General features: G+C 42.6%; 3 protein-coding genes across 3 annotated transcripts; 2 read left to right on the top strand and 1 right to left on the bottom strand.

Moving 5' to 3' along the window:
• Positions 1-8,011: 8,011 nt before the first annotated feature.
• bcl6ab (BCL6A transcription repressor b) lies at positions 8,012-13,610 on the top strand. Its single transcript, XM_082512587.1, has 9 exons — positions 8,012-8,118; positions 9,635-9,806; positions 9,953-10,174; positions 10,265-11,071; positions 11,177-11,304; positions 11,423-11,590; positions 11,674-11,804; positions 11,910-12,047; positions 12,248-13,610. The coding sequence occupies exons 1-9, from the start codon at positions 8,088-8,090 to the stop codon at positions 12,389-12,391; spliced, it is 1,941 nt and encodes a 646-aa protein (XP_082368713.1). The 5' UTR covers positions 8,012-8,087; the 3' UTR covers positions 12,392-13,610.
• Positions 13,611-15,607: 1,997 nt separating this feature from the next.
• On the bottom strand, positions 15,608-21,737 carry cmpk (cytidylate kinase). The gene is made up of 6 exons (XM_082512781.1): positions 21,483-21,737; positions 20,145-20,291; positions 19,519-19,671; positions 19,094-19,170; positions 18,731-18,827; positions 15,608-16,117 (listed from the first exon to the last, which is right to left on the bottom strand). Exons 1-6 carry the CDS (start codon positions 21,624-21,626, stop codon positions 16,076-16,078), a joined length of 660 nt encoding a protein of 219 aa, XP_082368907.1. The 5' UTR covers positions 21,627-21,737; the 3' UTR covers positions 15,608-16,075.
• Positions 21,738-21,830: 93 nt separating this feature from the next.
• On the top strand, positions 21,831-27,111 carry fam78ba (family with sequence similarity 78 member Ba). Its single transcript, XM_082512780.1, has 3 exons — positions 21,831-23,109; positions 23,348-23,627; positions 24,016-27,111. Exons 1-3 carry the CDS (start codon positions 22,775-22,777, stop codon positions 24,256-24,258), a joined length of 858 nt encoding a protein of 285 aa, XP_082368906.1. The 5' UTR covers positions 21,831-22,774; the 3' UTR covers positions 24,259-27,111.
• The last annotated feature ends 10 nt before the right edge of the window (positions 27,112-27,121 follow it).

Here is a 27,121-nt window from a genome sequence, read left to right on the forward strand (position 1 = left end):
ACATTCAGCTTTGATATTAATGAGTTTTTTGGGTTCATTGAGAACATGGTTGTTGTTCAATAATAAAATTATTCCTCAAAAATACAACTTGCCTAATAATTCTGCACTCCCTGTAGATAGATAGAGCTGGGTGTCATCTGCATAGCAGTGAAAATGTATACTGTCTTCTAATGATGCTGCCTAAGGGAAGCATGTATAGTGTAAACAGAATTGGTCCTAGCACTGAACCCTGTGGAACTCCATAATTAACCTCAGTGTGTGAAGAGGACTCTCCATTTACATGTACAAATTGGAGTCTATTAGATAGATATGATACAAGCCACTGCAGCACAGTACCTGTAATACCTACAGCATGTTCTAATCGCTCTAATGCTAGGTCTAGAGAGGCTTTTTGAGTAAAGGTTTAACTACAGCCAGCTTGAAGGCCTGTGGTACATAGCCGATTATTAGAGATAGGTTGATCATATTTAAGATCGAAGATTTAATTAATGGCAGAACTTCTTTGAGCAGTTTTGTAGGGATGGGGTCTAAAAGACACGTTGATGGTTTGGAGGAAGTAATTATTGAAGTTAACTCAGAAAGATCAATTGGAAAAAAAGAGTCTAAATGAATATCAATGGTACTGAAAGTAGCTGTAGATAATATTACATATGTGAGATGATTAGGGTTAACTTTTTCTCTAATTATTAAAATTTGATTTGTTTATTTTAAAGGGATGGTTGGCTCAACAGACTTTTGTCAGCCTGGCTACAGTGCTGAAGAGAAACCTGAAGTTATTTTCTTCAATCAGTGATGAATAGTAAAATGTTCTGGCTTTGTGGAGGACTTTCTTATAAAGCAACAAACTATTTCTCCAGGCTAAATGATGATCCTCTAAATTTGTGACAAGCCATTTCCTCTTCAGCTTACGAGTCATCTGCTTTAGGCTATGTGTTTGAGAATTATACCACGGAGTCAGGTACTTCTGATTTGAGGCCTTAGTTTTCACCGGAGCTACAGTATCCAAAGTCATACGTAGTGAGGAGGTAAAATTATTAACAAGATGATCGACCTCTGTTGGAGTAGCGTTCAGGTTAAAGCTAAACTACTCTGAGTATTTACTTTCTCAGCAATTATCTTACATGTTATTGTCAGGCAGTTATATCACCCAGCTTTGGAAATAAAAAAAAAGTTTCATAACTGCAAATTTTTCACCTTTGGGAGCTGCCCATTAAATAAACGTCCCCTCCTCTTGTCCTGTCTCTAGAGGGAGCCTAATTGTTTAAGTGAAAGACATCGTTCCTCATTCATTTTCCTCATCCAAATTTTCCTAACCGCCCTATTGTCAATGTTTTCAAAGCAAAACTGCCGGTGAGGCACTTAGGTTCACATAAAAAAAACCCTTCCCTCCCTCTCCCACACACGCAACCTTCCACGCACACACGGACACTCACAAGTGCGCGCACACACACACAGCCACACACTGAAATGCACATACACCACCTCTTGTTTCTGTGCAGCCCTTCCCCCCCGTCATCCTCCCAGAGGCTTTGCTGTAAAACAACAGGGGAATCAGCCACACTGACACCGTGTACTCTGGTACTTTTCCACAGATAACAGGCACTGAGAAGCAGAGTGTTGCAATCTGTGTTTATATTGACTCGGTGCATTTATTGCCTCGCATTCCATATCAAGGTAGACTGTGTTCAGCTATGACTTCATTGAAGCTGCTTTGTTCTTTTACTGACTATAAATTCAAATCAAATCAAATCAAATCACTTTTTTTATTGTCACATCACATGTGCAGACACACTGGCACAGCACATGCGAGTGAAATTCTTGTGTGCGAGCCCCACAAGCAACAGAGATGTGCAAACACAACAACACAAACGAGCAAAATACAAGAATGGCCAACCTGAAACTAATAAATATATGTACAATATATCATAGTGTATGCATTTCTGGATGTGTATACTAAATATTTTCCTACGTGTGTGTGTGTGTGTGTGTGTGTGTGTGTGTATGTGTGTGTGTGTGTGTGTGTATGTGTGTGTGTGTGTGTGTGTGTGTATGTGTGTGTGTGTGTGTGTGTGTATGTGTGTGTGTGTGTGTGTGTGTGTGTGTATACACATTTTTACAAATTAAATAGTAAAAAAATAAAATATAATAATAATAATAATAATAATAATAAAATATATAAAATATACAGAGTTGAATATGTGCAAAACAAGTGGCATTTATATACAGTGTGGAGTGCTACTGGCTACTGATCAACGTCTGCAGTTTTCCACTCAGTGTGTCACTACAAACACCTTCATTTAGACGGTGCTTGCTCAGAATAGGGCTACAAAATAATTCAAAACAATGAAAATAAATTAAAGATTTCAAAGATAAGGACAGAAGAGGACAGCTTGATAATCACTCTGGGCAGTGTGTGCTGTCCTCAAAGTGATAGTACTCTGCATACACCGTAGTCATGTGCAAAACAAATGCCCCTGGCCTTTTTAAACATAGTTCAGCAAGCAAACACTTGTCCACAGTATTCGTACATAAAGTAAATACACTCAAAGAAATGCCAAAGGAAATTAGAATTTTGATATAGTTTTTAAGGGCATTTTTAAAGGGTCTTTAGGGCCTTTAGTAAAACAGTTTTGGATGTTTTGAGTTGGACGAGAGGTTTAAAAAAACCTCCATATTGTTTATAAAAAATTTTCCGCTTTGAAGACAATTGAGTGAAGTGTGGGAAGATTTCATGCAACTAAAAATTTGACCAGGGCTGTCTGCAACTACAGGGAAGCACACAGCAAAAGATGCAAAAGAGAAGTCTCTAGAACTTCTTGCAGCCGTTGGTGTCAAAGTGCATTTGCCTGCAGATATCAAGAGTTTGACCTGCATGCCAGGCGTGCCACGAGTCACGAGAAAACTTTTTTAACTACAAACTTTAGAGCAAAATGAACACGAGAATACGAACGTAACAAGCAAAGAGGCAAAATTTGCTTATGGGATGCTATTCACAGCAAGTGCTTTACAATACACAGCATTGTGTTTATGAAATCCAAAAATTAAACAGGGACTAAGAGCAGGCTTTTTTGGATTTTAGTAACATTTTCTGGAGTGATGAGTCACTAGGCAGTAGGCAGTTTCTCGGGAGAAGGCTCTCATATCAACTATGAAACACGGTGGTGGGTATTTTATGGTCTGGGCTTGGTTTGAACCTGGGATGTTCGCCAGCTTGCATTCAACTTATCTGTTATTTCTGTAGTATGCAACATAACTGCTTAGAAAAAATGCACGTTGAACATAAGCAATGACGTGGACCTTCTTACGTGATAATGATAATGAACAGTCGCAAATTCACCAAGAGGAGGGTTAGGTAACAGTGCAGTCAAAGCCACATTCAATTGCCACTGAAATGTGGAGACATTGTGAACAGATAGCAGATGGAAGAAAACCCCCAAACATTTCAGCGAGCCAATAACGAGGAGTGGTGGACAAGATATTTCGCTAGATTCTGTCTCCAAAGAAGTGCTTCACTTTTTGTTCTCAGAGATAAATCTGACATTGTTGATGTTTCTATTGAATAAATTATGGAAAAAAGCCAGTTTCTCCTGTGTCCACCATTGTGCCCTTTCACTCAGGCACTGTTTCAACAATTCCCATGAGACGCCCTTATTTTTCCACATGACTTTAATGCACAGAGGTGGGGAAAGGTCATCATCTTTATTTACAATCGTTTTAACCACTTACAACTGAGGATGCATTTTTGGCTTAGCTCAACAAAGCCACCATTCATGAATCCCCTCCAAGCGTTTAATTCGAGGTTGGACCACGAGGAACACGACTCACTGTCCTCGAATGACCCGAGTCCAACGACATGTTCCAAATAACGCGATTTATACTTTTGCCGGTGTTGAAGAACATTGCGAAATTGGCCTGTTTGCAGTCGCTCTCAGGAACTCTTTGTGCAGTGTTGCCTCTAAATGGATCTCAATGTTAATGATTGGTTACAGTTAATTAACTTGGGTGATGTAACATATGTTGCCTTGTTTGTAAATTCATTACTGATCCGATGCTCAAGTGAACTGAGATAGAACAGCAATGCTCTGAATTCCTTTCAATGCTCAAATTATCTGTGCACCTGTAAACAACGACAAAAAGCTCCAGCTTTGGCCAACATGAAACGAGGTTGGGCACAGTTACAATAACCAAAACAAAAATAAAAGCAAAACTAAGCAGGGACTTTTTAAAAGATTCTGTCACCACCTCCTCATAAAAGTTGACAGAAACGGACAAAATATTGCCAATCTGATTCCAAGTCAGTCTACAAAGTTTGTTTCTTCTTACTGCTGCAACAGGTGGTTTTATCATTCAAAACTTACCTGCATGCCAAAGTGCTGCCTGCTCAAATCAGGCTCTTTCATGTTTTTATTTTTGCTTTATTTAAATAAAAAGAAAAGGACTTGAATTATTAATCCTCCTTCTAAAGTTGGATGAATGTTTTTTAGGTGTCTGTCTTGTTTATTTTCACCTGAAACTATCAGCCACTCTCTTTCAATTTATTACCTGAAAGTACAAATTTACAGGATACTCCCAGAAAAATATGACCCGTTCTGTAAACTGCTGGCTTCTCCTTATCTTTACGGGACAACACGTTATTAGCAGCTTGGCCCAGTTTACTCAGTGCACCTGGGTCTCTTGAAGTTCAGTCATTTTCACGCATACCACCAGCACTTTAAATATGTACTTGTCAGTAAGTCTCTGCAGAGTGCATGAAAGCAGCTCAAAGGTCACTGTGCTTGGACTTTATGTGTTCAGTGTTGCATGGTTTGTTTGCAGCGCGCACTTCGAGAGCTGCTGGAAAGTAGCATTAAGATTTGTGCTGTTCTTCTAACAGTCAAGAATTTCTATGCCTCTTTGCTTCACCGTAGACAAATTTAACAACAAATTTGATCATTTTGAGGTTTTGTTTTTTTGTTTTGTTTTTTTTTACAAACCAAAAAACCACCAATAGAAAAAAGGCTCATTGTGTTGCAGACACTGATCTTGCAAGACTTTGTTCACTTGTGCATGCAACAGCCCAAATTCAAGTGCATGTGGTTAGTTCAACAGAAGTGAATGCTTCCCCCTAGCCCCACATGTCAGAATCAGAGTCATATTTTATTGACGTGACCCTTGATCCCTGGCAGGCAACCATGTACCTGGATCATGTTTGGGGACAGACATGTTGATATCCTTCTGCGTCTAGGCCCTGGGTCAGTGGAGTTCATGTAGATGGGTGGGGAGGGGTGCTTGTTAGCGCACAGCCTCTTTAACCGGTCAAGCAGGAGAGAAGAACAGCAACAATTTTGTTCCGGAGGCTGGCTGACTGGCTAAACCTGTGAAGTTGTGTTCATGACGTGCACGACATTCTTTAGTTGGACCCTGAGGAGAACCTGAGAAAGCAGTCAGTTTGAATATTGTTTCCCACTGCATTCAACAAATGCATGTAATCAGAAACATGTTTCTTAACCAACTGATAACGTGCTGATATCAGTTTATGTGTCATAATTATTACTACTTAGCCCTTGAGAACAGTTACATATGTTCTGCGGTTTCAGAAAACAAGCACACTGATACTAATAAGGATGTGATCGGACACGGCTCTGAGGATACAAATTTACAAACGAAAGCTTTTGTTACTAACTCTGAAAGATGTGGACATGGACGCTGCACCTGATATAAGCTGACTAATCGTATCTGTGCAACCTCTTCTTGCCTGCAAGTAAACAACCGAACCAGGAAATCCGATGTCTTTTTTTGTGTGTTTTTTTCTCCTGCCAACGCGAGTGACTCTACAGAGATTGGTCTGTCATTCATTCAAAGGATGTGAAGACGAACAACCCACAGAAACTTGCACCTAAAGATAACCACTGGGGGAAAAACATCGACAGTGAAAACAACTAGAAATAGAGCACTTTGTTGCCATAGCCACCTGATGAGCTTTAATTTAGAAACACTAAACTGCAGAGGAGAGACTGAAAAAAAAATCAGTCTGACAATTTATTGTTTCTGTTTTGCATTGTTAGTTGTGTTTTAGAAGCATTTTTCATTTAACAATATAAGATTGGTCATATGTGACATTAAAAGAAAATAAACAATCAGTTAAAATGTACTACATGTAAAATGTGGCTTTGATGATGTTTTCTGCACCATTTACTTTGGATTTGCTGGCAGCTATGCTGAAGTGTTTTAATACCTATGCAAACAGAGCAGTGCTGACACTGGACGTACGGTAAAAGTGACTGAAGGTGTGGATAATAAAAGTGGATTATGGCCATTCTGGGAAGCACTATTTCCTAATAGTAAGACGGTCCTTTGTTTGAATCCACCAGCTAACCTTCCCTCTCTGTGTGTCTGTGAAGGTTCTCAGTCATCCAGGTCATCGTAGTCAAAGGAGCTTGCAAAGAAAAGCGTCTGGACTTCTTTAAGTTGCTTGAAGACGTTTCACCTCTCATCCGAGAAGCTTCTTCAGTTCTAAGGTCAAATGGTGGAGAGTCCCAGATATAAACCTAGTGGGAGTGACCCCCCACAGAGGGACAAAGGGACCCCCTGATGATATACATGCAAACTCTGTGCAGAGTTTGCATGTATATCCTGTTGTTGCAAGAGAGAGAACCTGTGCGGGTTCTCTCTGTACTTCCTCCCACATGAATGTTAGATTAATTGATGATTTTGAACTGACAGTAATTGTGAATGGCTGTCTGGCTCTATGTTGTAATCGTGTGACAGACTTGTGACCTGTGTAGGGTTGATGGTGTTTTCATTCAAGAAGGAATGAGTACAACTCAAAGTTCATGCACTATGTTATTTATATAATATTCTTCTCCCTACATCCCAGATGAAGTTTAATGCTCGGGGAGAAATGCGATATTTGTTGGTGTGAACAGGTTAGAAAGCAGATTATTGTGTACATATAATCCCGAGCTCTCACTAATAAGTAAACTATCTCCGCACCTAAAGGAGGACAAAAACAATAACAAATATCTGGTACAAGGAAGCAGATAATGAGTTGCAGATTGCACTGAGTTAATCGGGGGTGAGCCATTAGTGAAGTGCATGTGCATCTAGGAACATGCCATAAACTTTACCGCAGTCTGTTCATAATTTTCATACCGTGACGTTAATATCTTCAGACTTTCAAAACAGTTCAGGACCTATTCAGGAACTTTGTTGCACAATAATTATCAATTAGTTCAAGATCTGTTGACTCATCGATTAGTCCCCGGGGTGTTCTGAGTGTAAACCAGATTAAAATGCAGCTGCTGATGGTGAGACAGGAAGTGGTTGGAACACAGACGAGTGTATCTCAGCCTTGTGGAGAGTTGAGGGCTGTACACATGCACATGCATCGCTTTAGACAGCCCATGTGTGACACTAAAGTAGGCCTTTATAGTAGGCAGTGTTTGTGCGATTCTTCACACAAAATGTGTGTATGATGTGAGATCGCGTTTTGGTTATGATCTCTAACACATGAACAAATAATCAGTAGAACTTTTCTACTAGATCAAAAGAAAATGCTTCAGTTTGAAGTGATCTTAATCGAGTTTAACCAGCGATGGAAAGGCATTTTTAGGGCAAGCCGAGTGTGAAATGAAACCCACGTGTTAAAAACAACAACAAAACAAACAAGTAAGCCGCTATTAGCGTTTGAATTATTTGGGTGTGAGATGACATCTAAACTCTTCTTAGGCGTATGGGAGGGTTTTAGAGCTACAGCAGGCGCTCATGTTCCCCTCGGTATTTATAACTCGGTCAGCTGACCTTGTACTTGGACTGATCCACTTCGCGGGGGATACGAAGTCAGACGGGAAATAAAAAAACACATTAAAAATTGCGATTTTTGACACGGGCTTTAATAACCCCACAGCTGTGTTTTAATCCCGGCGTTTATTGATCAAATGTCGGTTACTCCCCGCAGTGCTGCGGGCCCACGGCTGAAAGGCCGCCGGCGGCGGAGAGCAGCTCCTCCGCTGCTCGGAGGATGGTACGGCCCTGTGTTGAAATTCCGAGAATTGAGCCGCTCTGTTTCTTAGAACTGGATTCTCAGAACTGGATTCTCAGAACTAGTGATGCACAGAGTTTCGAGGAAACTTCTACAAGGTGACTTTTTTTCCCTTCCTATTTTCTCAGCATTACCCTCAGAAGTGTAGAGAAGTAGCAGATGCTCGTGTGGCTTCCTCGCCTCTATGTCTTTCTTTCTCCTTTAATTTCTGTGCCACTTATTTTCATTATTGCGAAGGTTTTATGGCTCCGTTAGCCAGGAGTGAAGTAAACGATGTGAGCCGTGGTAGCTGTTCAGATGGGATAGTTAGTAAAGACGGTCTTAAACTTTCCTTTTATGTGTTTATTCCAGCTCACGAGGCCTGTTTGTCTTATTGTGTTATTATTTATTATTATTTTAAAAAAGCTGTTTAGTTGATACCACCCTTTCACATGATCGAGGTTACATATCAACCGGGAAACAGTGGCGCAACAGGACCGGTCGGACTAGTTCAGTCAACATCTAGATTTCCTCTGCGTATTTCTTTTGTCGACACTATTTTCACTTGTTTAATTGTGCCCTTCAAACTGAGCCGACTACTTTTTTTGATCTTTGATTCGTAAACCATCAGTTCTAACTCCGCAATCGGTGTTTAAACACAATGAAAACATATTACGAAACTTCGCGACAGCCCTTCGGACATGACAGCTGAGTAGTATTTCCATACTTGACAGGGCTCGCGCTGACCTGCTCGGCTTTAACGCACAGCAGCGAGATTACTCAGCCGCCACTCCTTGAAATCACATCCTACGAAATCATGCCGCCTCGGTTTAGTCTGAAACTGCGAAGGTTTAGAAACAACTGTTTGGGTGGGGTGAGGGGGAGTGAATGTTAATGGGTTAAAGGAGATGAATTGCAGTTAAATCGGGGAACAGGAAACCTCTCTGTGCGCGCTGGCAACCTAATCTGAGCAGCCGGGACGGAATGTGCTCAACGTCAAACGCGCTCACGGACTGTGGGCTGCCAGCAGATAGTTTGCTGTGTTTGTCCACACGCTGTGCCGCTGCAGCGGAAAGACGAGACGAGTTAAACACTTGCGACACGGACACACTAAGTCACCGGTTTTACTGTTTTATGTTTGCGCTTTATTTCCCGCGGTCAAGATTTGCTGCCACTTGACAGAAGCTTGTGTTGACATTGACCCAGTGAAGCAGTGCGGCTGTTTTCCATAATATGTTGAAATGCTGATTAGAGGTTGTACTCTGTAATATCACCGTCATATAGGCTCAATTATTGTCAGAGCAGGGCTGTAAAGGTTTAGTGAGCCTCCCTTATTTGCGTTTCTCTTTGCAATGGCGCCTCCTTTTGTCCTAACGTTGTTACTGTTTTGGTTTGAAGTTTGTTTTGAAGCTACGTGGCTCATACTGAACAGCAGCAGCATGTTTTGAACCAATTAAAATTTTCTGTCACTCCAGGTTTTTATTTGTGGAATAATTGAAACGTTCATACCAATAAAATCGTGTAACTGTATTTTCACCTTGTTTGTTTGTTTGTTTTTTCTTCCTACATTCAGCCCACAGTGGGTCAGTTGTAGAGTTTTCCATATTGATCACACCCTTTACAACTTTTGCACAGGTTATGACAGCATGGCCACGACTGCAGACGACTGCATTCAGTTCACACGCCATGCAGGCGACGTCCTGCTCAACTTCAACCGCCTGCGCAGCAGGAACATCCTCACCGATGTGTCCATACAGGTGGACGGACAGCTTTTCCGAGCTCACAAGGCCATCCTGGTGGCTTGCAGGTATACACTGTCAAAAGATCTGACTCGAGTTCACCAACACAAGACTATATATGTAACTACTATGTCATTATTTATAGTGAATAAGTTGGAATTGGGAAATTTGGTTTCGTAGCTCATACCAAACTATCTCTCTTTCTGTTTTACAGTGGCTTCTTTTATTCCGTGTTCATGGATCCTGAGAATGCAAACCTCAGTGCCATCAGCTTAGACCCCAAAGTAGACCCCAAGGCTTTCTCCATCCTTCTAGATTTCATGTACACATCCTGTCTGAACCTTAACGACACTGTGGTCGTGACCACCCTGAATACAGCCATCTACCTCCAGATGGAACACGTGGCCAACACTTGCCACAGATTCATTAAGTCCAGGTAAAAACCTAAAAAATAAATAAAAGAAAATGCCTTGTCTTGGGGGAAAAACTAAAGAGATCTGACTTAGAGATGAATGTGTTTTTACAGGAGCGTGCAGAGTGAAGAGATACAGAGGAACTCATTACATCTGGCTGAAGAAATCTCTGCTTTAAGGCCCGACTATGTAAACAACTGTACACCAAACATGCCCCTTCCTCACGAGTCCAGAGGCTACATGCCCAGTGTTTTCAGGGGGATCAACACGTCTGGCTCCTATCACGTCTATGGTGACGTCTGTATTGCTGCTGAGAAATTAGAAGGTTCTCCGAACATTAGATGCTCACTAGTACCCACCACCAACATGGCTCACAATGAGTCCAATGCCATTATCTCCCACTCACTCCCATCCCATGTCGGTTACCTCCCCAGTATCATCCGCCCGGCAGTAGCTCACAGCAGCTTTCAAGGACCTGTTCCTCCAATGGAGGAAGACAGCATTCAGCACCCACAAACCAACTGTGTAAGAACGTCCCCAGGCTTTAGCAAAGGTGTCATTTGCAGCCCCCAGAGCCCCCTTAGATCTGACTGCCAGCCAAACTCACCCACTGAGTCGAGCAGCAGCAGAAATGCAAGCATGAGCCTCAAGTGGCAATCGGACTGCCCCAAAGATATGAAGGCCCGCAACTGGAAGAAGTACAAGTTCATCGTTATGAACCAGACTTCGGATGGGAATGAAAAGGAGGCTCAAGGAAACAACGCTAATGCTACCGGCGCCATGTCCCCTACACCAAGCCCTGGCAAGAGCAGTGAGGCAGGAGGACACAGCGATGCCCAGGCAGAAGAAGGAGCTGGTGACCATCAAGAAGAAAGTCCCAGGTCTCAGAGTGTGGACAGCACAAGCTGCAGCAGTGTAAGGTAGAAGTGCAGCTCACAGACAGATCTAATGTGAAATCAGCGCTTTATGACGTTAAGGAGCTTAAAGTAACTTCATACTAATGTTGCTCGTCTTCCTCATTGCAGCAACAACAGATGCTCCACATGTGGCTGCGACAGCCCTCAGTGTATGGAAGCAGGCCACCTGTCTCCTGACTCATACAGCAAAGATGACTCCACCAAGCTACACTCGGATTATTCCACCTCCAGCTGTGGTAAGAGGAACGCACAAATATTAAACTGTTAGCTTGTCTTTAAGCTCTAAGAAGCCTTTTGATCTGATTTTGTGTCATTGTTAGTCACATTTTCATTTATTTCTACTTCTTTTTGCAGAAAACAACAGTTACATCTGCAACGGGTGCGACTCAAAGTTCTCAGACGAAGATTCTCTCAAAGAGCACATGGCCCAGGTCCACAGCGACAAGCCATACAAGTGTGACTGCTGCCAGGCTGCCTTCCGCTACAAGGGCAACCTGGCCAGCCATAAGACTGTTCACACAGGTAAGAGTCACTGCAGGCTCTGCCTCATTTTCAGAACTCAAGGAAGGGAGTTGTTGTATTCACCTGCTTTCCTTAACCTCCAGGTGCAAAGCCATACCACTGCAACATCTGCGGAGCTCAGTTTAACCGGCCAGCCAATCTCAAGACTCATACTCGTATCCACTCTGGAGAAAAGCCATACAAGTGCGAAACGTGTGGGTCCCGATTCGTCCAGGTGAGGAGAAGAACCCCCCCCCCCAAAAAAAAAAAACACCTTCTCATCTTTAGGAAAAATTTCAAGTGTAGCCTCATTATTAACATTAGTCATTTTCTCCCGCAGGTGGCCCACCTTCGTGCACATGTGTTAATTCACACGGGGGAGAAACCGTACCCTTGTGAGATCTGCGGAACGCACTTCCGTCACCTTCAGACACTCAAGAGCCACATGCGCATTCATACAGGAGAGAAGCCTTATCATGTAAGCTTCCTAATCACCCTCCCCTCTTTATCCAGCGTGTCTGCTGGCTAAAAACAGAGTAATTCCATCATGCCGGTGATCCATATGCCTGTCAATAGTTATAATTCCTGACTGGTAATCCTCGAAAGAGCTAGCTGATCTGAGCTGTCCATTTATAAACAGGGATTCTAAATAATGCTTTTATTTCTCCTTTACTTTAGTGTGAAAAATGTGACCTCCACTTCAGACACAAGAGTCAGCTGAGGCTTCACCTGCGACAGAAGCACGGGGCCGTCACTAACACCAAGGCTCAGTATCGCAGGTCTCCTGGCAACATCCTTACAGGCCTGGCGAACTCCTGCTGAGCGTGCTGCAGACCTTCATCTCCCCCCCCCCCCCAAAAAAAACCCCAACTTTTTTCTTTCACCAGCCGGCATGCCGTCAAAAATTCTATTTTTTTTCTAAACACAACCAGGAATTTGTGTTGCCCTTTACGTATTTGTACGTGATGCACATACTTTATGTAAGTTCTTTGTGAATGTTTAACGACAGAATGTACTTTTTTTTTTTTATGTGAATTTAAAATTTCTTTTTTGGCAAATCATTCAACACAGTGTCTGAATTGAAGGACAGCTCTCCTTTTCGTACACATTGAGAATCACTGTTACACTTGTGCTTCAGCTGTAGATATGACTTCGCCCGTTAATGTGGTCTTTTGCAGTCTTACGCTGTTATTTGTTTGTTTGCCAAGGCTTGCCTGTAAATAAGATAATATATATATTTTAAGATTGCCATCTGCTGGCAGAGTACGAATATATTTACATTTTTCTTAATGCAGTAAGCTTTACTGACTGTCAGTAACACCAGGAATTGTTGTTTTGTTGTGTCATAGGTTGTGGTACTTATTGCAATAAGCATAGCTCGTCAGTCATTTAAGCAAATGTTTTTATTGTATTGTACAGTTTCCCCTTTTTATTTCTGGTTTAATGTTGTTGTTTTGCACATGCACATGATGCTGTAATTCATATATTTTCTTACTTTTATTCACGTATTTCTACTTAACATGTCAAAAAAGCTTGTTAAAATCAGTTCTCAGCACTTGCATTCTTATTTATATATATTTTTTTATTGTTCTTGGCTGAATTCTTTTGCATTTGGTGCTGCATTGATCCGTTTTTCTCAGCAGGATCATTAAACTTTGATAATCTTTTTACCTTGTGTGTCATAGTTCAATCTGACTAACCAGTTGAATCATTAGTGCCTTACAGTCACACGTTTCTGCTAGCTGCTTTCTCTGACTGCCCATTAAGGCATTTTACTGTCAACAATACGACTGCTGCAGTGAACTGCTTCTGTGATGCATTTCCCGTTTCGCATTTGGTACTTTGCCCTGTTATTATGTGAAAGCATGTCAAGGTACTGTTTTTTTTGAAAGCTTCTGTTCTGTAATGTGTAGCTCTTTAAATGCAGACACCAGGCCTCAAGCTAAAACACTCAGGAATATTAGTAATATGTAAGCAAATGTCTGTAACTACAGATTTTATTACAAACACAAAAATAAAATGTTTATTATATAGCACACAATGCAGCATTTGTTTTCATTATTTTTAAGAAACATGATTCAAGCAATGAGTCATCCCAGCATTTAAAATTCATAACTGAATATTGTAGACATGGGAAATGTAGAGTATATATCAAACCTCATCTCTGGCTCTTACTTAGTCTTTGTTGTCAGCTTATATTTGTTTTAAAAAAAATTAGTGACGGAGGGAATCAGTTCCTATGAAGACCAATAATGCAATGGCTAAATGAAATGCTGAGATATGTATGTACATTTGAAGGTACATATTCTTCTTACTGACAGAGACGCACATGCTTTGATTACTACATCAGTTCAGTAAAAGATAAACAATTAAAAGACAAAGCTCCAGAAATATCACAGGACAAACGCTGCCAGCACCCTTTTCTATGTTTTTACTCAGTTAGTGAAATTCCAAACAATAACACAAACTAGTTTCTTTTTTTCTTTTCTTTTATTTACTTCATCAGCTTTTCTTTATGACATATTAAAACAGACATATTATGAAAATTGCGCTTCACCGAGCATATACTGTGATGTTTGGCGCCACCTGCTGGTTTATTAGGATGGAAACGAGGAGCTGTGGCTTGTCTACAAACTACATCCAGTCAGATACATACACTGTTGGACAATGACACTTTTTAAAAAAATGTTTTGCATCTGTTCACTGTCACAAAGGTGGCATATAATTTTAAATAAAAGTGTAGACTTTCATCTTTAATCCAAGGGGTCTAATCAGGAATTACAGCCACATTCAGAGGCTTAAAATTAACTGGAGGTGCAGTTTCCTGGCCTGGTGACGCCAGTTTCATGATTATTCCATGCATTTGGTATCTTTTAATTGAAACTCACAATATGATGAATGTCAAAAAGAAATGTTGATTAAAGTGAACGACGCTGTAATTGGGCGTATTTAACCAAGTCAAGAACACTCTTGAGGAGATGAGTGTATCAGTGTCGAGGTCTACAATCATGAGGAACCTTCACGGATGTAAATACAGAGGGTTTACAGTGAGGCTGAAACTACTGGTTACACTCAAGAACAAGAAAGCCAGATTAGACTTTTCCAGAAAACATCAGAGAATCTTTGGACAGATGAAACCAAGATGAACTTGTACCAGAATGATGGGAAGAGAGACGTGTGGAGAAGGGGAGAAACGGCTCATCTGATCTGAAGCTCACCTCATTATATGTGGAGGCAGTATTGTGACATGCGGATGAATGGCTGCCAGTGGAACCGGCTCACTAGTGTTTATGATGATGTGACTGCTGATAGAAGCAGCAGGATGAAAAACAAAGTGTTCAGGGCTATACTCTCTGCGCAGATTCAGACAAATATTGTATAGACAACACTATTGTGTGAGCTGCCAGGGACCATTTTGGTTAATTCTTTCAAACTCACCAGGCAGCGTTTGAAATGGATGATGACTCAGAAGCATTCTGCCAAAGTAACTCAAAGAGTTTCTTAAGGTAAAGAAATCAGATATTCTTCAATGGTCAAGTCAGTCACCTGATTTTCAACCCAGCAGATGATGTTTAAGGACAAACTCGCAATCAAGCAGTAACTGAAGGCAGCTGCAGCAAAGGCCTTGGAGAGGGTCTCAAGGGGAAAACATATTTATCCATTTGTTCTACAGTATTTTCATCCAAGTACTAAAAACAATTCTTGTATTTAAAACTATGTGCTTTACTTTGGACCCGGCATTTCAGTCACATATTGATTGGTTTTAAAATCCACTGCGGTGTCGACAGAGGTAACACAAAAGAGACGGCACTTTCAAAAGAACTTACAAACGTACACAGCGCATACTTAACTTCACCTAATCTTCATTTTCACTATCACTAATCCCAGCTCGCATAGGCGTGATGACGCGCATTCTGGAATAATAATGTGGGCATTCATCGCCAAATTGAAGCTTATCACAGGAACATGTAGCAGATACTGACACACGGCACAAAAGCGAGTGTTCATGCTGTAGTGCTGTCCAGTAAACATGAGATGGATGTTGTATTCATTTTATTTGGATGGCAGAGAGGCTATATGTGGTTCAGTACAGACTTAACTCCTTCCTTGTCATCAGATCAAACATTTTTTATCAAGAGCGAGATAGCTTCTATCAATGCCCCTGAAAACATTTGTCATACGTACAGTTTTTCTTAGACTTTCAGTGCTGCGAGTGCCTTTGACAAAAGAAGTGTGTCTCTAAGCTGAGGCCTCAGACTATGAGGAAAGACTACACTGTGAGCTCTTCTGAATAATAACTAGTTCATCACAGGTAGCCGCTTGCCATTGCTACCTCCACATTCATACACATTTTACATCCTCACAAATAAACAGTACAGCGTTTACAAAGTCAAAATTAACCAAATGTAAAAAGTCATATGAATGAACATATAAACTTATTATAGTGTAAATGCAGTTGATAAAAAGAAATATAAAAGATAAATGAATGTTGGCAGTTGGCGAAACTCAACCCTCTTTGTCTAGGATGGCTTTCACATCAGCGAACACCTGGAATAGACAAAAAGCAACGTGTTAGAAAGCCTGAACTACTGGAAGAGCTGCAGGTGAAGCTTATCTCGCCGTCCATGGCTATGTATTACTGTTTTTAAATGACAGGTGCAACAAAAACTCAATAAAAACTGGAAATCCAGTAAAGGTCGCCTCTTTGACATGCCTGAGCGGCTGTTCCGAATACTTCAATCAATCAATCAATCTTTATTTATAAAGCACTTTTCATACAGAAATGCAGCACAAAGTGCTTTACATGGTTAAAAGCAGCCCACCCCATCCCGCCCTCCATTTCACTCCCCACACTCTCATTAACATAAGCGGTCATGGATACACGCCCCCCCCCCACACACACACATTTACACTCGAAAAGTAAAATTGGGCAAAATTAGGCTGGGCACACATGAGCCAGGTGAGGAAACACTATAACAGGGAGCCGTCTGCACCGGGAGCTGGTCACAGACCGCAGCCTCCAGGCTGGGCACACAGCAGGAGGGAGGCAAAGAAGCCCCCCAGCCAGGCTGAGAAGAGCCACAGCAGCCACGGTCGATCACAACCCCGGTGCAGAGAGCCCCCTCCGAGGAAACACTGGAGATATGACCTAATAATAGTATATACAGAATAAAAAGATAAAATACAATAAATATTATGTAGAACCTAATTTAATAATATAAATAGATTAACAGGATAACATAGAATAAATAAACGCTAAGTAAAAGCTAAATTAAAAAGGTGGGTCTTGAGCCTGTTCTTAAAAACATGTACGTTCTCTGCGGCCCTGAGCTCCTCCGGCAGGCTGTTCCACAGACGAGGACCATACCACTGAAAAGCTGCCTCTCCGTGAGTATGTGTCCTGACTTTAGGAACAATCAAAAGGCCAGTACCAGAGGACCTCAGGGTCCGCGAGGGTTCGTATGGTAAAAGCAGATCTGAGAGATAAGAAGGCCCGAGACCATTAAGACATTTAAAAACCAATAAAAGAACTTTAAAATCGATCCTGAAACACACAGGGAGCCAGTGCAGCGATTCTAAAACCGGTGTAATGTGGGCCCGCCCTCTGGTCTTCGTCAGCACACGAGCTGCAGAGTTTTGTAAAAGTTGTAAAGGTGGAATATTCTTTTTGGGGAGACCAGAGAGCAGGGCATTACAGTAATCAATGCGACTGGTAATAAAAGCATGCATCAGCATCTCCGTGTTGACCCGAGAGAGAATAGGCGGGACTCTGGCTATATTTTTTAGATGATAAAATCCAATTTTAGTTACATGTTTAATATGTGGGATAAAACCAAGCTCAGAGTCGGAAATAACACCCAGGTTTTTCACTTGTAGTGAAGGACATAGTGAAAATGCCTGTAATTTAGACTCTCTGAGCCTCAGGACCGACGATTAAAACTTCAGTTTTGTCCTGGTTAAGCTGTAAAAAGTTTTCTGCCATCCAAGATTTTATATCTAGAATACAGTTAAAAAGGGCATCCATTGGTCTGGTGTCATCAGGAGACACGTAGATGTACAACATCAGCGTAACTGTGGAAGTTCACTCCATGCCTTCTGATGACACCGCCAAGAGGGAGCATATACAAATTAAAAAGTACAGGGCCTAAAACCGACCCTTGGGGCACACCACAAGTCATTTTATGGGCACTTTTGTGTCTGCGATGAGTGCTGGATGTCCGTCAAGTGTGTCCGAGTGGCAGATAAACGTGGATGATGTCACATGGGTAACAAATCTTTGGATGCAGTAAATGACAGACATGCCAGGTAAACCCAGGACAGGTGGCCAGTCTGTCAAAGGGCTAATGTATATTCAAATAATTCTAAAAAAATTTTAGTTATTAAAAAAAACCCCTAAAATGTCTTAAACTCTCTGATTAGTGTGACTCAGATTTGGGTTTGTAGCATGAGAAATAACAAATAACTTGCTCCAGCACTTTTTTCTTCTTCCACTTTTAAAAGTGGAAAAAGGTCATTTTGTGCGCATGGACACGGGTACACCAAAACACTGTTTGGAAATTTGTGCGTGCGTGAAAAAAGTGTAAGATTTGTGTCTAGGGAAATGAATTAGTAGACTAAAGGTCATGACTATTTCATGAACTGCTGTGAGACGGTGTTAAATGTTTACGACAGGAGAATAGAAAACGCTGGGATGAAAGATTCCTCCTCTGAAAAGTTGAGTGAGAAGTGATGAGATAAGCTCTCATCACCAGCGATGATTTTCTCTGGGAAACTTTGGGCCCAATGTGAAACTGCAGAAGAGGCCTTATCTAAAAATAGTGATGCAGAGGTGCACAAGGAAATGAGCCTGAAAGGGAGATTGGTGGATTTACTGAACATCACAACCACCATATGATGGCAGCCTTGGCACGAAAACCTGTCAAAATACCTGTTTGCCCAAACTACCAGTTCCCCCCGACAATCCCAACAGCATTCGATCTAAAATGTGAAAAATTACAACTTGAAAACATCCTGGGTGCATGATGGGGGACTGAATCTACAAGTAGCATTCTTCACATAATCTCTCTCATATATCAGGGCTTGTTTGCCTTAACTGGCCTTAACTGGCCTCTATGGGAGGCATTCCTGAATGTTTTCCTGCAGCCGACGCTGTTTACTCACCTCATCCACTGAGCGAGAAGCATCTATAGTGTGCACCTTGCCTTGTTTCTCATACAGATCAATGATTGGTCGTGTAGACTGCAGGTAGGTTTGGATTCTGCAATGAAGAAAAATATGGCATGTTATCGGGGTCAGATGACACAAGGGACTCCAAGCAGACATAAATTAGGTCAAAAACATTTGTGCAGGTATCCACCAGTAAGTTAAATGGGGCAGACAAATCTATAGTGATCAGACATGCATGTTTTTCCTATAGAGGGGAAAAAACGAACACAGGAAATGGACGACTCAGTGGTATATTATTAAATTAAAACAGATTAAAGGTCTGACTCCAGATATTAGTTCCTCAGTAGAGAACTGCACCTTTTCTCCAGGCTCTCCCTGTTGTCATCTGTTCGCCCACTGCTCTTTCCTCTTTCTAGACATCTGTTGATGCAAACCTGCAGACAGAAGAGTCAAAATCAGTGCAAAATAACTCGCAAAACATCAGCTCAGCACAGCAGAACCACATTTCCACCAAAAGTACTTTTAAGAACTTTTAATTCCAGGATGTTTTTTCCCCACTGAAATCTAAAAACTTAAGATGATTTGCCAGATGTAAGAACATGCTCTTTTTACACTTTAGTTTTGTGGGTGACTACACAACAATTTGACATCACTCTACTTCAGCAGGTGGTAGCAATACAGAAGATGAGAATGAAGCAAATAAATGTTAAATGATTTCTCTGTATCCTCATTTAAACAGCAATCCCTGCTGTGAAATGGACAATAAAAGGTCCATGACTTACCTCATTGCTGCAGTCAAAGAAAAGCACAAATTTAACATCAGCTTTTCCATCCATGACACTATTCCACCCCTGAAGGTTGTCCTCGTTTCGGGGGAAACCATCGATGAGAAACCGGAACTTATTCTCGTTTTCCTTCATCGTCGCTTCCATGGCCTAACAAAACGGGAAGAACAAACAGGAAATATTTTGCATTTGAGATTTTTTTTTTGCATCTGTAACAGTTCATATCATGATGCTGACATACTTAAAATTAAAATTAGTCTCTCAGTGCAGCAAACAGACCACAGTCATCCAAGAAAGTGATTCTGAAACACTACCAGTAAACTCTAGCAGAAGGTATCTAACATACAACTACAATACATTTTTGTCTCTTTAGTTTAGAAAAACAAAGCAGTATAACCTGAATGATAAACAGAAAGAAATCATTCACATTACATTCAAATGACTAAAATGTCAGAATCAAAGTTGGGGTTTTGGAGAAAAATTTAAATATTAAAAGTTAAAACTCAGTTTTGTAGAATTTTTTTTGTTTGAACAAATAGTGTAAAAGTGTAGTTGAAAACAGGTCTGACCTGCAGGATCTCTTTCCAGGCGAACCAGATTTACAACCTGTATTGAATACACACCTTCCTGAGTAAGTTGATGGTGATCTCCACTGGGACGATTTTGCCCTCTTTGATGTAGTTGGCAATGAGCTGTCCAAACTCTGACTCTTCTCTGGCTCGCTCTTCCCTGAGTAAATCCCCAGCTGACAAATGGGTGTAGCCATAACTCTAAGAAACACACAAATTTCTAAATTGAATCAAGTAACAGTGATGAGAATCGAAAACTATTTTCCAGGTGTGTACATTTCTGTGAACACTGCGACAGCCTTTACAGACAGCATAAATCTTTCTAACTCGCAGGCTGAGCAGAAAAAAAGAGTCAGTCCTGAATGAAAGGAGCCTCTATGCCTCTAGCTGCCACAAGGCCCGATCGCTGCACTTGAAGCATGGCAGCCAACACCCAGTAACATCCGTGAACAAGGGTAGCTATAAAGTCTCTCTCTCAAAGAAGCTGTGTCTGCCAAACACACATCAAAGAATCCACGGCGGCCCCCAGTAGAGCTGCAGCTTCAGGAGCTTCAGACAAACATCAAAGCAGCAGCCTCATTACAAGTCCTGGCTTTGCTTTGCTGACTTTCAGGATGATCTGATGAAATAAATAAAATAACTTTTTGTTCTGGCCCGACTGAACAAATAAATTATGGGTTAAAGAAAACTTCCAGTAATATACAACAGCCTCTTTACCCCAGTACTTTGATTCTTTTAAAAAATGTTTTCTTACTACATTCCTGACAACAGATATTACTGACATGTGTTGACGTGTGCCTTGCCTTATCAGCAGGATGGGGTGATTAGTTCCTTGTCCAATACCTGTCTATGTCTATGTCATTATTTGTTTCTGATCGTTCAAAGTCAAGGCTAGTGTGGCCAAGTGCACTCCAGACTCGCACTGACATTACATAACCCCATCTGCACAGATAGGATGACAGCACTGAAGAAAAGTCAATACACTATCTCCTGTTTGTTCTACGTAAACAGGTATTATTTAGCCCATTCATCCAGTCGCAGGACTCCACAAATACCTTATTCTTTGCTGCTCTCACTCAATTGTGAAGAATTATTGTCATCGAGTCTTCTTGAAGAAATAAATATATTAAAATATAGCTCCTGCTTCTCTTTCGGCACTTAATCTGGATATCCTGTGAGGTGAACAAGCTAGCTGCCTGGCTAACGCACAGGTTCGTTTTAGAGGACAACCGGAAGTGACAGAAAACTGGGATACTATCCTATAATAAAAGATCCTACTGAAGTCGCAACAATAAAAAAAAAGAGGCATATCCCCCTGAACCACATTTGCACCACGTCATTCACAACCCTGCTCGATGAAGAGGGCCGTTTTCATTGCCCTTTCTCTCATACCTCCACGATTTTGGAGCACTGAGTTCCTTTGCCGGCGCCAGGCCCGCCCAGCACGAATACAACCTGCGGCTTCATCACCAGCGACACCCGGTACAGCAAACTCGGGACCTTCTGCGACAAGTTACCGAACAAACGGCCGATCATAAACTAGCGCCACCGGCTGCGGGTACGACCCGGCGACGTATGGATATATAATGATAGTATTAATAAGCCGAGCTGGCCGGTGTATGCGTGTCAGTGAGAGTTGATGTCAAACGACACTACTTCCGCTATCGAGCAAATCCACCAATGGCGTCCCACTCTAGCGTGACGCATGCTCGTAGACACGCCCGCGTGCACTTGTTATTTTTTTTTTCAATGCAGAGGTCGGGTGACGCCCCTCCCTCCTCTACCTCCACACAGCATCAGCACCTCGAAACCGAACAACTCGACCCTCCGCGGGAAGAGGATGCTCTCCGGCCCGTGAGGCTGAGCGGCAACAACGAGATCGATAGCCTGACGGTATAGTCGCTGTTTCCCCGCCTGCACGTTTATGCCGCCTCGCTGCCTCCATTCATATTGCACCATTCATGCATCCCCAAGAATGGAAACTCGCTGCGAGGAAAGGGAAAAAAAAGAGAAACATTAAAATAACCCTCTGCGGCCCCGGTGGCTCGCTTTCGTAAGACATCGTCCTCGCTCGTTTTTTACTGAAGCTTCCTTTTCATGGCGGGCTTAAAGTGATGAGGACCCCCGATTCTGGCTTGTGAGGGCGCCTCGCGAATGTAGGGCTAGTACGGGAAAAGCCGAGCAAACAAAAGGCATCCAGACCCCCTCCTCCTCTGACGCACCTGGCTGCCCTGTCGCCACTTGACATGACAGCGCAGAGCCGGGAGCAGAGCAGCAGGATCAAGGGGCACCGACGTGCGGCCGGACGTGCGGACACGACGGGGAACACAGGAGCCTGCGGACGCTCGGCGGAGAGGCAGCAGCAGCAGCCCAGGGGAGGCCGGATTGCAGTTTCTGGGGACGAGCGCCAAGGGCAGTGCGGCAGTCAGCAGGCAGACCGGGGGGAGGAGGCTGCGAAGATCTGCGATACTTCCCCCCAAGTCAACACTGCTGTCTCACCTCCATATCATCCTAAAGATATTATGGTGGAAGTTTTCATTTTTCATCAATGGTGACTGTTGCTTATTCCCCTAGCTTTTTTTCTTCTTCTTCTCGCCCCTTTCTTCCTTTATCCAATCAGTGATTATGTGCAATTAAAGGATTAGATCTGCTCTTGAGGCAAGGGTGGAACCCTGAGGGGACTGATGTGCATACTGGCCAGGTATCATCGGCTCCCGTCTTCTCTGGCTTTGCTCATTCTGCTTGTCGCCTGCACTATGGGCTGTATTCAGAGCATCGCATGCAAGCCCCGCATCAGACGGGAGAACATTGTAGTGTATGAGGTGTCCGCCTCTATTGACCAGTGTCCCACCATCATTGAGGAGAACTCACCGATTGTGCTCCGCTACAAGACACCTTACTTCAGGGCCTCAGCGGGAGTCGTGATGCCACCAGTGCCCCGCAACGAAACCTGGGTGGTGGGCTGGATCCAAGCTTGCACCCAGATGGAGTTCTACAATACCTATGGCGATATTGGCATGTAAGTGTGTAGAAGACGCCATCAAACCTCTCTTGCTTACTGTGGGCCTCTAAGGTGTGCATGTGATTCTCTCACACACACACATCTAGACCAAAACCCTGTACCTGGCACTGCCACACACACACACACACACACACACACACACACACACACACACACACACACACACACACACACACACACAAACAAAGTCTCTCATCCTCTGCTTCTCTGTGTCCTCTTTTGTCCGCTGCTGCAGGTCCAGCTGGGAGTTACCAGAACTGCGAGAGGGTCGGGTCAAGGCCATCAGTGACTCGGATGGTGTCAGCTACCCCTGGTACGGCAACACCACAGAGACGGTCACCCTCACCGGCCCTACATCCAAACCGTCCCGTCTGACGGTCAGCATGAACGACAACTTCTACCCCAGTGTGACCTGGGCTGTCCCCATCAGCAACAGCAACACACCCATGCTGACCCACATCACCAGGGACCAGAGTTTCATCACCTGGTTGGTGGCCATGAACTCTGTCACGAAGGTAGGCCCGAAACACAGCGATCCCGCCTTTGGCCCACATCACGATAAGATGGGGGGAGGGGGGAGAAAAACAGCCGTATATCTTCAGAAACCACTCTCCCATTTCACACTGGCTATGATGTAATCACTTTCTCCTGCACTTTCCCAGTCTGGTGTAAAGTTACAAAATATCTCATCATTACCTTCAACTCTCCTGATGTAGCAGCGGCATCAGAAGTCAGTCCAGCACAACATGTGAATCAGGATGTGTTGTCTTTTGAAAGAGATATTTTATTAAAGAACACGAGGAAAGCACGGCTGTTTTAGTTTTGTGTCAGCAGCTTGGTCTTAAAAGATCATCAGCAAGCACATCGACCATATTAACACGGTGGCTCTGTCTCCTCTTCCAGGAGCGTATAGTGTTGCAGACGGTGCGGTGGCGGATGCGGGTGGATATCGCCGTGGATCCAGACATGCCGCTGGGCTCTCGGGCCTCACTGGTGGGCCGCCCCTACCAGGAGCAACCGCACATCCTCAACTACCAGGAACCCATCCCTCCCAACGCGCTGGGGAGGCCGAACGCCAACGATGCCCAAGTGCTAATGTGGAGGCCGCGGAGAGGGGCGCCGCTCGTCGTCATACCGCCAAAATAAGAGAGTGAAATGTTTGCACACACAAAAATATGATTGTTCCCTTTTGGAAAAAAAATAAGTGGAGGGGGGTGTAAATGGATAGGAAAGTAAGCCCGATGGTTGGCCCCCCCCTCCACCCCTCCGTGGCTTCTTCTTCCTGAATGATTCAAATGGACTATCGCAATTAGCCGGTACGGATATTACATCTGGGATCTGACGTAGCACAAGAAGTCCACAGCAAACTATTTGTCAAGGACCTGGAGCTGCATCAAAGCTTGTTTGAACCCCCTCACATGCTTTGGACTGGAATATAGAGTTATGCCTGCCTTTTAGCTGAGAAGGAAAAGCTGTTTTTAGATGTATCGCAGAGGTATTAGACCACAACAAGAACTGCATCCTGCATCCTTATGTAGACCCTATTGCATGAGAATGAGAGGAACACACAAAAAAAACCTCTCCTTGGAGAACTTTCGAATAGCATTTGTTTTGTATAACTTGTTACCTGAAGACATTTTGATTGAAAAGTCAGCCAAAAAGAAAACAAAAAATACAGAGGGCTGGTAAACCTCATCAGTGCCAACAAAGGCCTTCAGCAATCTCAGTATTAAAGGATGTATACAGATCATTTAAAAGAGACAAAGTATTATACAAATCTTTTTAGGTGAAGAATAAACTCGTACATCGACCAGATTGTAACAACAGCACCCACTTGGCATAAAAGTCTGGGAGAAGAGAAAAAAAAACAGCCTGCTGTAGTTTTCACTTGAGTTCTGCTAATACACCAAACGTACGCACCCAGCATAGTTTCTTGCCTCAGTTGTGCAGCTGATGCTGTTTTGTTTTTTGTTTTGTTTGTTTTGGATGGGTGTCAGATTTGTCAGAGGGATGAGCCAGATCTGTTGCTACCTTAAATAAATAATGTCAGCTATGCGTTCAATAAGTGCAGCGTAAATGACTTGGAGCAGTGCCGGACAACAGATTTGAAACAAGAAGGCGATAGCAGTCGGCACATATATCACAGGTGGAGCGAGGCCAAACTGTCCCGAGGCTACATTTGATGTTGCACTACAATCCAGGGAATAGAAATGTACCCGTGATGGTTTTGCCGGTGTGAAACTAAGCCAGACACCATTTTAAAAATGGGTTTTATTTGGATCCGTGCCAGCGCTGCTTCTGTGACGTCATACTGATTATTTGTCCGGCAGATTTCTGCAGATAAACACGCAGATGAAGACTTTCACTGCGTCGTGGCCACGGCCCGTCCTGGGCCTCCGTCCAGGTCCCTGCCTGCCACTCTGCACAAGTCACATGACTCATCTTCCATCTGTGCTTCTCTCCAGGTTCACGCCTCACCTTCCCATATGCCCGCTCTCTTTTCTCCCCTGGCTGCACACCTCATACACGCAGGCTAGGGCCATACCGAAGTCACAAATCCTTTCTGAGATCCACAACTATGCAAACATTGTCTGTGTCTGGAGTAAAACTGCTGGAAACACTGCAAAATTAACAGGAAAATAGGCTAAATGAGTTCTCCCACCAACGCCCTGCCATCTTATTTTATGCTGCTTTTATCTGCTGGGATCAATGTTGAATAAAAATGATTGTTGCTACCAATTAAAAAGTACACAGAGGTTAAAATAGGTCATATTAATTCAGTGTATCTTCATTGGTCACAGCACCTCGGCTCATTCAGCCATCTGTTGCTATAGAGACCAGTTTGGTTTTCCTGAGTGCACTGCAACTGGAACTGAAAAAAAGAAAAAGAAAGAAAACGAAAAGAACTGTTCAAAATATTCATGGGTGTGCCGACATCTGTGTGCGAGGATTAGAGAGAGTGTATGTGTGGGGGCGCTCACACACACACACAGACGCAGGTAGACTTTGATGTAAGATGAGATCAAGGCAGCGCTGGTTGTTTCAGCATAAAAAAAGAGTTTAATTTATTCATTTGTTGTTACATAAAGAGCTTTTCTTTTTGTTTTTCTGAATTTAAATAACTCTAAAACGAGCGCTTTTGATATACATGTTCAGACTGTGAGTAGCAAGGTCAAAGCAGTCGTTTCAGTTTTATGTGAAATTTCATCTCTTATTTTTTTTTAAAAAGGGAAAAAAGGACATTCAGCATCTTTGGACAGAGGTAACCCCTCCTCTTTGCAGCACGTTTACTCCTCCTTCCACCACTAGATGGAAGTGCTGTCAAGGATTCGCCTCCCGTTTGCTTTGTAAATGAATACACAGTATTTCTTATCGCAGTTCTTTCGTTCCCAAACAATGTTTTTATTATTACTTAGAAAACCTCCCACTAATGTCAAAGAAAGAAAGAAAAGTACCAAAAACCACACGAGCTCCTCGTACTGATAATACAAACAGCTCTTTTGCCCTTTCAGAAAAAATGTTCAAGCATAGGAAATAAAAATGTTTTTGCCCCTTCAAAACAAACTGAACACCACATGGACGACAAGAACTGGTTATTTAAACAGACTAAATGACTGACTTATAGAAAGTTTACGAAAGGTCCCAAAGTGCCCAAATGTTTTTTCTTTGTGATTTACAATATATGCTTTGGTTTGTTTGTTTGTTTCTGAACGAAGACGTTATCTGTCTTATCCAGCATGTAACATCTGGTTTATGACTGAGGTTCTTTATTGTTTGCCATATATATGTTGTTCTGTATGAAACAAAAAAAACAACAAAAAAAGATGAAGTCAGTCTGACCGCTTCGCAACATATTTTAATTTTTCTACGTGCTTGGCAGTGTCTGGAATATGTTAAATGTAACCCATCTTAAGCGTACACTCAGCGGCAGCTTCATTAGGTACACCTGTCAGACTGCTCGTTGGATATCTACGATCATCCAATCACATCGCAGCAACTCTGCTCATTA

The sequence above is a fragment of the Aulonocara stuartgranti genome (assembly GCF_965226115.1).
Source record: "Aulonocara stuartgranti genome assembly, chromosome: 18".
In the NCBI taxonomy this organism is placed as follows: Eukaryota; Metazoa; Chordata; class Actinopteri; order Cichliformes; family Cichlidae; genus Aulonocara; species Aulonocara stuartgranti.